Below are 16,311 nucleotides of genomic sequence, written 5' to 3'. Positions count from 1 at the left end.
TTCAGCAATGGAAACTTTGAACATCGACCATTCAGGTTCGATGTCCCCAGTCTCCACAGGGATGCATGAGAAGCTCCTTCGGAAGTGTGAATTGAAGGCCTCTCGGACAGAGTCCTCCTCCAGTTGTTCCTGTTCACCGGCACTACTCCAGAGTAAAACAAGTTCCACTCCCTATCCAGGAGTTTGGTTCCAGAACCGAGGCTGTGCGTGGAGGTAAGCTCCACCAGATCCAACTGGTAACGCTCCACCTCCAACATAAGCTCCGGCTTCTTCCCCGCTGTGAAGTGACATTACATGTCCCCAAAGCCAGCTTTGGGTCTCGTCCATTGTGACCCCGTCGTCACTGCCACCCATATGGCAGTGCACCCAACCCCATCGATCTGCCCTGCGGGTGGTGGGAAAAATCCATGTTGCCTTTTCGGGCCGAGCTTGGCTGGGTTCCGTGGCAGACCCGGCCACCGGGTCCTCGCTGTTTGCCTTGGGTGACCCTGAAAACGCAGCTCCCAGGATCCTTAGGGCACACAAACCTCTCCACCACGATAAGGTGATCGTTCATGATTTTATATTATAAAATAATCATATTGGTCATGTTGTCATGATGATTATGATAAACACTCAGTTAATCATAAACATCATGACAACATGAATAATATTCTGAATGTCTACAACAAATTTAAAGAGAATTCATCCATTTGTCTAAATTCTGAAAGGATGAAACAGGGAGAACTAGACACATTTAAAGCTTTGATCAAAATGTGATGTCTTCTGTTGTCCCACATAGGAAAGAGACTGTAAAATAGAAATCTGACAAAGAAAAAAATGAACACATTTAATCTCTTGTATCCAATGTTGTAATTGATGGTAAAAGATAAACAGAGAAAACAGTAGTCAATCATCTCTCCTAATCAGCTCTGAGACACCAAAAGTACCAATTCATTTACACAGGATTGTAATAATTGAGTCCAGACTGCACATCTCAAAAGACTGTCTGCATCCACAAGTCGTTTTATCTGCAGTTATATGCTGAGTCAAGGCAAACTCCATAAGATGAGAAATTTTCACCATCAACTGTAACTGTAGATATAAGCTTTCCTCACTGTGCATTAGCCTATCTGTATGAATTATTTACTGAGTCTTGAGTCAGGAATAAAAATGTCCTTTATCAGAAGTTATTTTTGGAAGATTCTGCTTTTGGTAATGTATTGTAAGTTCTGGTCTGTGTCTTCAAGTTCCTCCACTCTACCACATTAGTTTGTGGATAAGATTTTCAAACCCTGACAACATCATTCTATAACTCCCCCCAATACATACAGTACATTTCAGACAGCTGTGTTGTGATTAAGCATATTGAAATGCACAGGGAGCCCTGACATGAGTTTGACTTGCTGGAGAGATTTAATAATTTCCCTAGAGCGGATCAATAAAGTAAATTTATTTTTTTTATTCTTCTCCTCGAGGATTAAATTATAAGGAGCAAAAGTTTATCACGCGTAAACTAAACTACCCCGTATTTATTGGAGTATAACGCGCACACGTGTATAACGCGCATCCCTAATTTTCGATTAAAAATCGGTATAAAATTTTGTTTCACTTTTTCTTGGCTCAGAGAAAGCATTGTAAGTGACAAACATTGTTAAACACGTGCGTCCATGATAAAAAAAGTCATTTATTGACAACGTAAACTATGAACACAATACCGAAATAAACTTTCTGTTTTCTCCATTCTCTAACATTCGTCTCTGGTACAGTGAATTCTCGACTAGCTGCTCGATTTCCGTGAATTTCGGCATGGTCAACAACTTTGAGCTTGAATGAAGTGTCATATGCAGAACGTTTTCTCTTGATAGTTTGAGTTGCCATCTAACGGGTACCAGGATATCAATAAAAATATGAAGAACACTGAATTGAAACTTTATAACTCTAGATATTGGTACCGGTAATTGTGCAAAACAGCAATGCTTACCGGTAACTCACGTTTCAGTGTGGCCGAGGAAAGGAAATAAAGAGACAAGGCATAGCTAATAAAATGCTAATCAATAATCAAATATCATACGTCACAGCGGATAATAAGAATTCTCGGAAATGACACCATCCGACAAGGTCTGCTAATGACGCATTTGATTATTGAATACCATTTCCTTAGATACGCCTCGCCTCTAGGAGTGATGCGCATGAGCATTCATGAATTATTTATTTTAGATCGCCCACGCAAATGATTTGGATACTGTTACTAAAAATCGACCATGGACGTTTTGTGGGTCGAGAGATGTGGTTGCATTTAATGTTTTGCGATTGTGGTCAGCGATATCTTCAACCAATAAGTCATTGCGCAAATAATATACTAATACATCTAAGCGTGTCACCCCAGCCCTCGTTTATAACGCGCACCCAAACTTTGAGTTCTTTTTTAGGTAGCTCTACTTCTTTTATTGTCACACGCACAGAAGAACCCGGTGCCACACCTTTATAGATGTCACACAACTAGGTCACAAAACAAAACCCACTGAAAGGACCATCATTTATGACACCACAGGAAGAGAAACAAATTGCAGAAATATACTATCACACTACTAGATGTTGCATCACCTCTATTGTACAGTATATAAAATGGGCTACTTTCCAGCAGTGACAGCGTTATAATGAAACAATCCAATCCAATCCAACTTTATTTGTTAAGCACTTTACAACAACCACAGTCGACCAAAGTGCTGAAACAAGTCTCTTTTAAATATGAAAAATTAAATAAATAACATGCTTTTACTCACCAAAACAGCTGCTCAAAAGGCTTAAACACTAGTATATACAATATATTAGTGTGATTGAGGGCTGTGTGTGAGTGAGTGTTGTAGCGTGTATCAACAGTCAGATCAAAACCTTCACGAAAGAAACTGAAGCTGTCACGTAACTCACGGTGCCTGCGGAGAAGGAGAGAGTAACAGTGATTAAAAGGCTTTCATTTATTTGCTGGTGAACACCGGGCCCAGTTGTCACCAGGAGACACTGATTACCCCTCTGCTGGCACTGCCCTGAACAGCACCACACGACCAGCAGCTGGGGTCGTCACAAGGAAAATACATGAAAATATAATTAACTTTTATCATAAATATCAGGATTTCTGGTTATGTTAGGCTGGCAGAGAAGGCTTTGGTGGCCCTGACCGCCCACCACTGCATTTAAATGACCTCAAATGGTGATGATAGGTTGATATTCAATAAATAGGGACTTGTGAACAATTCAGTTTACAAACAATCTCTTGGAACCACTTGTGTTTTTATATTGAGGACTACCTGTATCTATCTTTTGCAAGTGGTATATCACCAATAGGATGAAATCTAAACAGATGACTGGACAATTTTGCTGATAGTCATTCAGAATCATCTGGACCTACTGTATGTCGGGAAATTAAGCTCATGTGACCAAACAGCTCAGTGATACTCATGTGTGTATATGAATTGATCAAACTGATAATAATTAACATTAAATAATTTATTGGGAGTTATGAAAACTTACGGAGGCAGAGAATGGCTGAAAACGACGTGCCATGTGCACTCATAAGTAATATTTCACCATCACTCCTTTTAGTATCTGAAAGCATAATTAGGTTTTATATCTGCTGAAATCAAAGATGGCTTAATTCACGTTCACATCACAAATGGCAGGATTAGAATGGAATATTTAAAAAGTTCAATGTTCTTACCGTTGCACTTAAAAAAAAAGAAAAAAGTACACACTGGCTTTCTTATTTGATGTTTTACTCCAAATACCTGTACAAAACTCAAATTTCATGCAATCCTTTCACTCAATCAATTGAGTTAATTTTTGCTCCTTCTTCTGTAATTGTCCAAACAGCATATCACCTTGGTGGAGGTTAAGGTTCAGATTCAGTTTAGGGTTAGATGACACATGTTGGTTTATGCAGATGGACACTGAAAACCTGCAGGATAATGGCATAATTGCCTCGAGGAAGAAACACTCAGAGATGCTCAGAAAGTGTGAATTTCTGCAGTGTTTTTTTTTTTTTTTCTTTTTTTTGTTTGGTTGGTTTTGACTGTCAGCGAACAATGTTCAGATGTGTATGTGTGTATGTGTATGCACTGGAGGACACTGTAATATTGTTTTGGAGCCTTGTGTTTGGGACAGAGCTAACACCTGAATGAACCTGTCACTGCAGACACATTGCTTTTTCAGCTCCAGTGATTACACTGCAACCAAACGCACTCAACATTTTCTGAGTGGTTCTTTATGTTTGTGTGTGCATGTGCATACGTGCGTGTGTGTGTGTGTGTGTGTGTGTGTGTGTGTGTGTGTGTGTGTGTGTGTGTGTGTGTGTGTGTGTGTGTGTGTGTGTGTGTGTGTGTGTGTGTGTGTGTGTGGTGAGGGGGGGTGTGAGAGAGAGAGATGCTTCTGCTTTGCCTGTGTGCATATATCCGTGAATGGAATAGAGACAGCACCAGTGTGTGTAAAAGATCATTGTGTATGTGGTGTCAATGTAGGTTTGGGTTTCTTTTTCAAGCTCTACTGCTACTGTATCCATAAATGTTACAAAAGTCAACTTGATGAATACACACATATAGGACGTGGCTGGCCTCATCAAAAACTCCAAAATTGAAATAGAGTTATCTTTTATTCTTCTTTTCATGTGGCAAATATTGCTAGGTTTTTCTGTCCTCCAGGAAACCGTTTATTTGTCATTATTATTTTGTTTTTATTTATATTTTTAAGTCATTGTGCTAGGCAGCTCTGAGGATGATGACTAAAACGGCCTTCATGTTATATTAGAACCCCTTGACCTTCCACTTCACATTTATACTTGTCAAAACTGAAATAAATGTATTCAGATTTAATAGGTGAAAAGCGTGTTTTTCTTTGCTCAAATACTACCAGTGAAGAATGACACGTACAGTAGTTAAGATTAATTCCAAGAGGCTGCTGTAGTATTGTAGTATAGTATAGCATAGTATTGTATAGTATTGTGGACTGTGTATTTTAATAATGCTTGGAATTTGTACGATTGTTACTGTAGGGTTAGAAATTGTTAGGTTTTCAGATTTTATCATGAACATAAGAAATCAAATATGGTTTTCACACTAGAGACACAACTCTTTAGGTAATGGCTTACAAAGAGCATGTTTGGCAAGCAGCCTTTCCTCACAAATGCAAAAAAAAAAAAGGGGGGGTGGGGTTAGAAGGGAAACGGTGAGGATTTCCTTTACTAAAAGACAGAGGAATGCTGACAAATGATTGGAGTTAAAAGAAAAACAGTGAGTGTGATGGAAGGGTGTGCAAGAGGGTAAAAGGAGGTAACGCCGTCTGTCTTGAATCTGTGGAACACATTGTTCACCCCTCACCCACAACACACACACACACACACACACACACACACACACACACACACACACACACACACACACACACACACACACACACACACACACACACACACACACACACACACACACACACACACAAATGTAGCATGTATCACAGACTCTTAGCAATTGGCATTTTTGTGACCTAAATCCCAATACTGTATATGTGTGTATATGTGTGTGTGTGTGTGTGTGTGTGTGTGTGTGTGTGTGTGTGTGTGTGTGTGTGTGTGTGTGTGTGTGTATGTGTGTGTTGTGTGTATGTGTGTGTTGTGTGTTAATGCTTGTCATTGAGACCCATAAAATATTGCCTTGAAAATAATTTTGCAGCTGCTTGCCTCCGTCAAACAAAAAAACTTCCCAGCACGTTGATTTTCTCAACACCAATACCTTCAATTGTAGATACATTTTTATTCTGAAAGAGTCGACTGGTATTTGTGAGTGTCTTAAACGTCACCCAGGGGACCTTTTGTTTTGTACTCATGATAAGTAAGCATACGTTACGTCACTGCTTTTGTGGTTGAAGAAAATTTGCCACTATAATTCAGATGTTTTTATTCACGAATTAGTGTAGGTTAGGTGTATTTATTTTGTATTTATTGTGTATTTTAACAACACAAAATAAAAAATAAAAAAAAGAGAGAAATACAAGAAAACCACCATATCACAATCGTGTGTGGCAATTTTATTTGATTTTGACTCTTCAAACATTTATTCTGAGACCGACTGCAATCTAATAGCAGGTCTTGACATTCAAATGCAGCCTCCTTGCCAGTCAGCTCTGGTATGGAAAAGGAAATGCAAAGTTTTCTAGGGGTAAAATTATACAGCTGGTTGTGATTCCCAACAGCAGTAGATATAATCAAAATACCTGACAGGCAAAGAGGCAATGCAGGTAATGACAGTCAGAGTTATGAGGGCATGAGGTGCAGAAAGCCAGTTTGTCAAAATGACAGACAGATTCCGTCAAAATATAATTCAGAATAGAACTAAAAGTGATGAAACAGTGCATTTTTTCTAAAAGTTTAAATAGTTTTCAGTGTAGCAACTCAGGTTGTCAAAATCATAGATACATTTTTGCCTATATAAATCAGAATAGCAAGTAGAAGTAAGAAGCGATGGATAGATTTGTGTGTGTGTGTGTGTGTGTGTGTGTGTGTGTGTGTGTGTGTGTGTGTGTGTGTGTGTGTGTGTGTGTGTGTGTGTGTGTGTGTGTGTGTGTGTGTGAGTTGCACAAGTTTTCCAGGTGGAACGTTAAAACTGTACCTGGAAAGTTATTGTGGAAATTTACAAACACAATGGTAAGATCATGACTGACAGAACATAAATGACTAAATCAAGTATGTTTTGGTGAATTTTTAAACATGAACAGATTTAAATGTGGTAGTTAGCAGTACTTCTATTGAACTGAGCGAGGCTGGTAATCCTTTTCCTGTCATTACTGTTTTTTTTAATTATTGTTGTCCTTTACCAAGGAGAGTTGTTGTTACACTTCCCCCAACATGAACCAACACCAATCCACATGCAAATACACTGGTAGATAAATTTAATTTTTTTCAGGCCTGAAGTAGAAGCACTTGTCGTTATCAATTCCATCAACAAGATCTTCATGAGCATTTAATTCATCATGTTGGGTCATTGACACCATTATAATCACATTTTCATATGTAGTAGTAAATGCTTGGTATGGATGCAATATGCAATATTTTTCAGCTTCAGGGGTGCAGTCTGTTACTAAATGTTTTAGATTGGTTTATCTAGACGTTACATGCTGGGTAACGTCATTTTGAAATAGTGACACCAACCCTTTTTATCTGTCTCTCACCTTTTTCTGTCTACATTAAAATATTGTACTCACTGAATTAACTGTATTTAAAAAATGACTTAATCAAAATTTTTCGACCTCTTTGATGGTGACCTTATCTTCATAATGTCTTTGCCTTGTGACTGTAATGTTTAAAAAGCTATTATTTATCATGAGTGGAAGTGAAGTGGAAATAATCTGATATTTAGACAGAAATTAAATCCACGAATGGTATTCTTTCCATCATATCCATTGCTGTTTTGAACTGGAATGGTTTTCAAACATCACCACTGTCAGCTATTGGTTTCTCTAGCTTACTTCAGTTCAAACAGGGAAATCTTTATATTGTACGACCAGTTAATTTAGATATAAGTGCTTGAGTAATCCACCAAGGACCCCATCATATTTTCCATCTGCCATTCTTTGTGCATGCCATCTCTTTTTACATGTATGGCAAAAGGCTCTTTGGTTTTTAAGCCCTTTAATTCCAATTAATTTTAATATTAATTTTTATATGTAGGAAAAAATAAATTTCTCTTCTCTTTTTTCTGTAGATTGGAAGGTCCATCATACGAGGTGATGCAGCTGGAATTTGAGGTGGATAATGTGATCAACCTGGTGCCGATTCAGACTCTACATTGGAAAGTCGAGTACTCAACTGGCATTCAGACAGCTTCCAGTCAAACAGAGAAAGTGTCACATCTGTACATCAGCAACACTAACATACAGGGAATTGTACCACTGGCTGAGGTAAGGAATGGCTTAATAGATGAGCACAGGTACAGATATCTGTGTGAATACATATTTTCATATCCAGCAGAAGACATTTTTTATGCTGGAATCTCATTTTCCATTTCCCTCCTCCTCCTAACCTTCTTGCAGACACCCCCAGCACCATCCCCTACTAGGGGGTTGATCAAAGCTGTAAAGGTCAGCCTGTTTACCCCTTTCTGTGGCTACAAACCTCCAGGTCTCAAACACACATGCATACAGACACACACACACACACACACACACACACACACACACACACACACACACACACACACACACACACACACACACACATGCACACGCAAACCTATAAAAAACCCACACCAGGCATCACTCTTATAGTTTCATAAAAATGATAAGTGTCACTGATAGAAGCACACAACTCTCCAGGTACTGCTCCTATGGATGTGCCTGACATTCCAAATTTACATTCCATATATGCGAGTGTGTGTATCCATTTCTATACACACACTGACATTTACACAATACGCACAACAGAAACACACCCACATTTATTCACTGATGCGTCATTCATGTTACATTCCTAGTGAGACTTGAGGTTTAAAAGGCCCACTCTCAATATACTTTCCATATACTCAGTGATATAGCTAAAATGAATACAAGAATAAAAAATTTAAACAAGTTTGCATTTGTATTCTTGGCGTATTGGAATAAGAATATGAAAAATCTTCAAATAACCAATAAACTATGCATACACAAAATCCCTTATTATGATGAAGCTCAACAGTTGATTGATGATTAGCAGTGAAGAGGTGCCAGTGTACCTCCTGAACACTGCCGAGGTGCCCTTGAGTAAATCCCCGTTCCCTCACATGTTGCTCGTCGGGTACAACAAAATGTGGCTGCCCGTCGCTTTACTTGTGTGATGATCTGCATCTGCTGTGCTCTGTTTTGCCATATTCATTTGTTCTTAAATTTGTCTTTTGTTTATTGGTTTTCAGTTTATGTACTTTTCTGGTTTTCTGTTACCACTGCATTGATGATTCACTGCACCTGGTTTGTTTCCCCTGATTGTTTCGTTTGGTCATTTTTCAATCGGTGTTTAGTTCTTCCCCTAGTCAATTAGATGATCATTAGTCCCACCTGCAACTAACATAGCACCCTGGTCCCTCTATTTAAGGCACTTCACTTCAGTTCAGGTTTGTCGCAGCGTAACACAGTGTCCATTTGAGCAGAGAATCTTGTATGCCTGATCGTTATTGTTGTTCCTAGACCGCTTCTGTACGACCACGAGTTTTGCCTTGCCTTGTCTGTGTTTGTTCCGGATTTTGACCCTTGCCTGTTTCCCACGATTTTTGTCTTTTGATGCCCCGTGTATGACCTTTTGCCTGTCTATTGGATTACGATTTTACCTGCTTCTTTTGTACCGTCTTTTCCGTGATTTTCTGGTTTTGACCCCGCTTGGATTTTGGATTACGAACTGATTAAAGGTTTTTGATTATTTGACACCTTGACTCTAATACCTGGTTCCTTTTGGAAATCGTTACAGCTTGTCACTATTGCATGCTTATATTTGAATCCCAAAAGTTGATTTTAAAAATAGAGGCTAGCACATATTAAAAAAAACAAACTACCTATTAAATATAGAAAAATAAAATCTGAATTTTGTACATTATATTTTGCTGCATTCATTGTTTCAAGCAATATTTCCGCTCAGGTAAAAAACCCCCGAAACAAACAAAAAACAAATGTTAAGCTTTCCGTCTGGAAACACAGCAAACATTTAATAAGAAAATGAATTTAAACTTGCTTGCTATCTTACTACACAGGATCAGTGGAAGAAAAAGATTCCTTTGAAAGTCTGCTTAAACCCGTGACATGCCTAATCAGATGAAATACTACCATTACTTCATGCACTCACAGATCAAAACAGACACATCCCAGAGCAGACATTGCTTCCAGCCAAAGCAAGCCATGGGCTAAAAAGTCAGGCTAAGGATGCTTTTCAAAATACTCCCATACCATTGAGGTAAAGCTAATCTGGTCTGATAGCCCTCCTTCAAACAGCAAAGCCCTAGTGAGAAAACCCAATTTTGCGCAGGGCTTTTTGCAAACGCCGTCTCTTTAACACACTGGAAAAAGAAAGCTTTAAACTGTCATTTCAAATAGTAGTGATGTCAGGCCTTTGCTAACTCTTAAGTGGATAGTGTAAATGGAGCTTAGAAATTTAATTCTTAAGTGTCCTTTACCTCTTAAATACTTAAATCAATACTTCCTTTTGAAAAAGAAGTAGTATTTATATGTATTTATTTCCAAAGAATTTGATAACAATCATCCACGAGGAATAAAGGTAATTATCTAATATAGTCAGTAATGTACGCGATCATGGAAATGGAGGTATTTTTCATTACTTATTCACAATAAGTCATCACAAGAAGAATGAAGAAATATGAAGGAAGACTAGAATCAATGATTGTGCTAATCAGAAATATTTGTCTTCAGTTACTCATAGCATTCAGGACAGAAAAAAAGAGCATCATTAAGAATCACAGAACATTTAATTTTTACACACACACACACACACACACACACACACACACACACACACACACACACACACACACACACACACACACATGCACGCACACAGGCACAAGTTTTCTTTCCATTCATCTGTTTTTCACCTCACCTAAAAGCATCAAATTGCCTTCTATTACACATAATTTTATGGTTTTATGGCTCTTGATAATTTTACCAGAACTACTAAACAGTCATTTATTACTGGTTGGCTATTTAGGGTGTCTCTCGCTGAGAGGGCTCCATCATAGGTGACTGAGATGAAAGCCCCAGCATATCTTGGTGTTTCTGTGGAAGGAGGGAAATCACAAACTAGAATCTTCAAAGAGAAGTAGACAAAATAGGTTTGTCCTCAAACAGTTTCACATCTGAGGATTTGAGCAAACTTTGCCCATACCTTGAATGAAACCTTGAGATGAAATGTGTGATCTTTTTCAGCTGCTACATATTCAAACAAAATATTATATCAAGAACACTTAGCACTGCCTTTTAGACATCATTCCTGTGGCTGGTATGTTTGGATGATTTAACCCCATCTCAACCACCATGCTCCATCTTCCGAATCAAAAGTCGACTATCAACAGCACTATTGGGGTAATGCTTTGGGTACTCTCTCCACAAGGCAACAATGAAAACCAGAACACTACCTGCCATTATCAAACCCTCTCCAACATTTTTCCTCCTAATTCCACATATCCATTAAGGTACTGGTGGCCTTCCTAAGCAAGAATAAAATAAGTCCTCTTCAGGAAATAAGGGACTATTAGGAGTAATTTTTCTCCCACAGCGGCTGAAAAATTGGTTTCATCTTTGGAGAGAAGAGGTGAGGCGAGCAGAGGAGAAATTGTTGGAAAGGGGGGGGGGGGGGGGGGCAGAGATAGACAGAAACAGGCTGATTGACAGAAAGAAACAGAAGCCAGACATTGGATGAGGAAGCTTGTCGTAAACCACCTAATATTCTCAACTATATCTGCATTATTTATGTTACTGCTCATGTTATGTCAACGCCATGATTTAGTCAGTAGCTTTCATTTATGTATACACAGGGTGATATTTTGGTGCATGGTTTCGGTAAGTAGTAAAACATAATTAAAAGAAAGAAACATATTCTATAATCGTCCTCAAAAACCTCATCCAGCAAAAGACAAGGAAAAGTTGTTGCTTTGTCTTTTCAAAGACACACTCAAAAAAACAGATTGTCTAAAAACTAATTCACAGAACTGGAGTTGAATTGGACAAAATTTGTTTTCAACCCCAGCAGAGCAGTTGGCTAACGTAACAGGGTACACGTTGACTCTGAAAAGTGGAGTTACAGTTAACCTTTGAATGGGAACCCACGACTTTGCAGTCATGGCAACTTGTTGTTGAACTTTCTCTTCATTTGCTTGCTTGGTGAGAAACCCTAATTTCTTAACCCAGAGAGACCCGTTTAATTTGATTCAGAAGAGAAATAAACTTGGCTAGGCTTCAGGGGCTTTTTGATTTTCCACAAGCAGTTAATAAACAGTTATTTCCTTCACGGGCCTCGTCCACACGATGACGGATTTTGTAAAAACACAACTTTTTTGTTGTGTTTAAGCCTTCCGACCACACAACAACGCAGATATCCGGAAGGAAAACGCAACTTTTCGAAAACGCTGGCCAAGGTGGATTTTTAAAAAAATGCTGGGTCTGCATTGTCGTGTGGACGGTGTATCCGCAACTTTTAAAAAACACTGATGTCTTGCCTGCGACGAAAACCGCTGTGATGTCATATTTATGGGCCCGTGTGTTGTGACAACAAAATACGGAGGATTCCTATTGGATAAAATTTGACTCAATACTGCCACCACATGGTTTGGCATGCTTATGGCCGTCTTCGAAAACGCACTGATGCGTTTACGTGTGGACGGAGATTTTTTTGAAAACGATGTCGTGTGGACGCGAATCTTTTTCAATGCGTTTTTAAAAAGTTGCGTTTTTTAAAAAATCCGTCATTGTGTGGATGGGGCCACAATCAACAACTCTGACAATTCTGCAGTTCACAAAATAAAACTGTATATGGACAATTTTAATTGAAGATTGAGCTTACGTTATCTGAAGGTATATCACAGTCCGTTTTTAAAAGCTTCATATTCTGTCTACAAGTTCCGAGATAGTGCAGAACTCAAATAAATTGTTGATGTCCCTGTTGTATGTTGTGAAATATTTTAATGGAGGCTTACAAAGTGGTTGAGACAGAGTTGCACTTTGGTTGTAAATATATGCCCACAACCCGTTGTATTTAAGCAGTGATGAAGCTGTGAGTCTTCAGGCAGTGTAGCACTGTCAGGTAATAAGAATAAAAATAAACATGCCGAGTATTTTTTTTTTCCTAACAATGTGGCTTATTTATGTTCTATATCTTCAAATCTGTTCTTATTTTATGTTGCAGTTATTTTCCCTGCTGATATTGCAACATATGAATTTTAGCATCCAGGAGGACCATGTACCATAACCAATGATAAAACAAAAGGGAAAGTAATGGGCACAAATGGGCAGAGAACACAATCTATTTGAGCTGAATGAAAAACCAAATGAAGTTCATAAATAGATTCTATGCTTTCCTTCCTATCAGTGAGGGATGAATATTTATTTTTAATGATGTGATTTTATGTACTCTAAATGCACCTGATTACTAAACTGGCTTTCTCTGCGAGAAAGCTACTTCTTCTCATGGACTGCATTCATAAAAGCAAAAAATAATTCTCAACGTTATAACTGAAATATTTTGCTAATTTTTTCTGGTAATTTGGAGAATAATGAAGTTTGGACAGACGGACAAAAATGTAGATTATTTTTACAACCAACACAACCAAACTTGTTTATAATAATGCACTACCTGTGCACTTTTACAATAAGTCAACTCCTATTAGCATACATTTATGTATTTGTTATGTAAAGAGAGGGAAATGGTGAAAAACAAAACATGATCTATTCTTCTCATTTTTCATTTGTTTTTCTGGTCATGAAAAGGCCTGCATTGCTCTCCTCTTTTCTCCTTCCTTAGTTTGTTAGGTTGTTTTTTTTTTTTTTAATTTCAGATTGGTGCCTTTAACTTTTTCCTCTTTTCCTTCACTTTTCCATCCTATGTACGTCATTGGCTTTATGTCTTTTCTTCCTTTCTCTAGTTTCTGTAATTAACTATTAATCGAATCACTCCTAGGCCCACAGTATGTAGACTGAGGTCTACATACCTAAGACATGGGGGACAAAAAAGAGGAGACATGCATGTGGGGAGGAACAGATGATGGAGGTGACAGTTTGGTGAGCTGCCTTGACAAGGTAGAGGTTTTGGACACAAGTGTGTGTGTGTGTGTGTGTGTGTGTGTGTGTGTGTGTGTGTGTGTGTGTGTGTGTGTGTGTGTGCATGTGTGTGCATTTTGGTGTGTATGTCTGCATGTATGTGCAGACCTTTAAGCAGTGCTATGTTAAGTGGCTCCTTAATTTGTTATACTTTATTAATCCGGATGGAAATTATGTACTGTATATCATCTGCTCTCATATATTCACACATTTTACAAGACAGCACAGCAGTGAGGGAACAAACACAGATAACCATAACTGCACACAAAAAAACCCAACAACAACAACTACTAGGATGCAAAACCAAGAGCATATACAGTAAATGCACAACTAGACAAATGCATAAGAGAATAAAGTGATTGAATATCTTAACATATACAGTATGTACAAAGCAAGGAAGCATAAATACACAACAAGTAGATGCACCACTTAACATGTAAATACACACCAAGGAATCATGCTGTATAACATACAACTAAACAGACATACAAATACTAAACCTAAATGACTGTAATTAAAATAGAAATATATAGTGCGCTGGAGGTTCACTTGGTGGGCAAGGTTCATCCACCGTAGCATCATGAGAAATGTCACCCAGGTTCCACCACAGTGCATCTGAAGTCCATCTCCTCTGCCCTATTCATCCACTGGCTGCTGAACTTGACACATTTCTCCCTTCTCCTCCTGAGTCTCCTTCTAGCCCCTGATGGCAAAGGGCACAAAGGAGATCCCTGGCTTTTGTGTGGTGGAGCTTGGGGACAGCAGTGTTCGACTGAAGGAATTTCTTTGCTGGGAGATGGCAGTGTGTGGGGCGTGGGAGGACGAAGCCTTGCAGAAGGTGATCCATACAGCCAGAGAGTATCTGTGATGATGAGCAGGGAGTGGAGTGAGAGGTGAACCAATGGAAAAGCTGCTCAGTTCATCTTCTTGCTCAATGTTCACCTACGGTGTACTTCTCCTACCCTAGTTTCCCTCTAGTTCTTCTTAAAGATAACCAGTCAGTAGGTAGAGAAAACTGATTTGAAAAGTATCTGTCAATAAAAGCACAGACACACAAACTCAGCTATAGATTTCCCATTTTTATTTTTGTGTTATCTGTTAGTTATTTTCAAAATTTGTAGTTATGCGTGTATGGGTGGTGGTGGTGGTGGTGGTGAGGGTTATGTTAACAGATGACTTAATTTTCTGAAACAAAGAAAATAACAATGCCTAATATGAAGACTGAAGTTAATGTTACAGAGATGCAGTAATGTCAATAAAATATTATCAAACACAGGACCACCACTAATCTTAACAAATGAAGTCACAATAAGAGATGGATCATACACCTAACAGAAATGTATGCTGTTATTATCACCAAAGTTCAATTTTGTTTTAAGGATAAAATGACAAACTGAAAGTAGTTAATTCTATTATTGTGGTTGAGATGATGAAGTGGTTGGATCCCAGAGTGAACCTGAGGAAATTTTGAAAGTTTTAGTCTTGAAAATAAGGCTACGTCTGAAGAGAGTAAGAAGACAGATGGAGGGCTGGATAAAAATGATAATAAAAAAAGACCTATTGTTCTGCTGATGTGACTCTTGCTTTTTAACGAACCAAATCAGGATCTGAGCCTCCTTCATGCTCAGTCACATTTAATCCCACCTGGGAGCTGCTTAGTCCAACCAAAATGCCCTTATAGCCCACTAAAGTGGCTGTACTGGGGCAATTGAGAATTGAGTGCTGTGCTCAGTTGTACATTGTCAGCAATCTAAAAGGAGAGGATAGTCTTGCCACCAGAGTGACTGCTTGGATTTGGAACTGTTGTCCTAACTACAAAATCTTATTATTTTATTTTGTGATTTAGGTCACATACCACCAACCAATTAAGCTAAGAAAGTGTGTAATCATCTTGAGACAAAAACTTCTGAAGTAAAGCCCAATAAAGTGAGAGAAGGAAAAACACATCATAATTTTACTCAGCTAAAGATAAACACACAAGAACAAGCAGGTGAATATACAGAGTGCGAGAGAAAGAAGTTTGATAAGGGGTTGGACACGTGTTGGACAAAGATGGAGCTGAGAATAGGCAGAGAATGGAAGGTGGAGTTTGACTGATAAAAGTAGAATAAGCAGGGAAACATAGATGGAGGCAAAGTTTGTTGGGGCTTGCGGGAAATGAAATTAAACAAATTAAAATTATAAAAATGGGTGCAGAGGGCAGAAAGAATAAGAGTGCTTTGAGAATGAAAGATGGAGAGACAGAAGACTGTCCAGTGGAGGTGCAGAGCATCATGTAATAGACCCTTGGAAATCCTGGACAGCACAGAGGAATTACAGAGAGAGGAGAGAGTGAAAGGCAGTTCTAATACAATTAAGGGTCTGAAAATTGAAGGTACAATTCTCCCTGGGATCTTCTCAAGAGCGGTGTCTATGCTTCTCATTCTCTCTCTCCCTCTCTCTGTATGTGCTGTTGGTTGGATGTGCTGTTAACTGTCATATCTCCATTATGCCTGCCTCTTA

At 38.6% G+C, this 16,311-nt stretch overlaps 1 protein-coding gene across 3 annotated transcripts in view; it reads left to right on the top strand.

The window, feature by feature from the left end:
* The window catches only part of si:dkey-215k6.1 (transmembrane protein 132B), a 345,313-nt gene that overhangs the window by 225,210 nt on the left and 103,792 nt on the right, over positions 1–16,311 (top strand). The window contains exons 5-6 of one of the 3 annotated variants that reach the window (XM_068311916.1): positions 7,728–7,923; positions 8,056–8,103. In XM_068311916.1, coding sequence (XP_068168017.1) covers positions 7,728–7,923; positions 8,056–8,103 — 244 coding nt within the window. Of the gene's footprint in view, positions 1–7,727; positions 8,104–16,311 lie in introns of all 3 variants that reach the window. The other 2 variants (XM_068311917.1, XM_068311915.1) reach the window with 2 other exon arrangements.

Source organism: Antennarius striatus, chromosome 3 (assembly GCF_040054535.1).
Source record: "Antennarius striatus isolate MH-2024 chromosome 3, ASM4005453v1, whole genome shotgun sequence".
NCBI lineage: Eukaryota > Metazoa > Chordata > Actinopteri > Lophiiformes > Antennariidae > Antennarius > Antennarius striatus.
The sequence above is the reverse complement of the archived record's forward strand: the minus strand, read 5'-3'. Positions and strand labels throughout refer to the sequence as shown.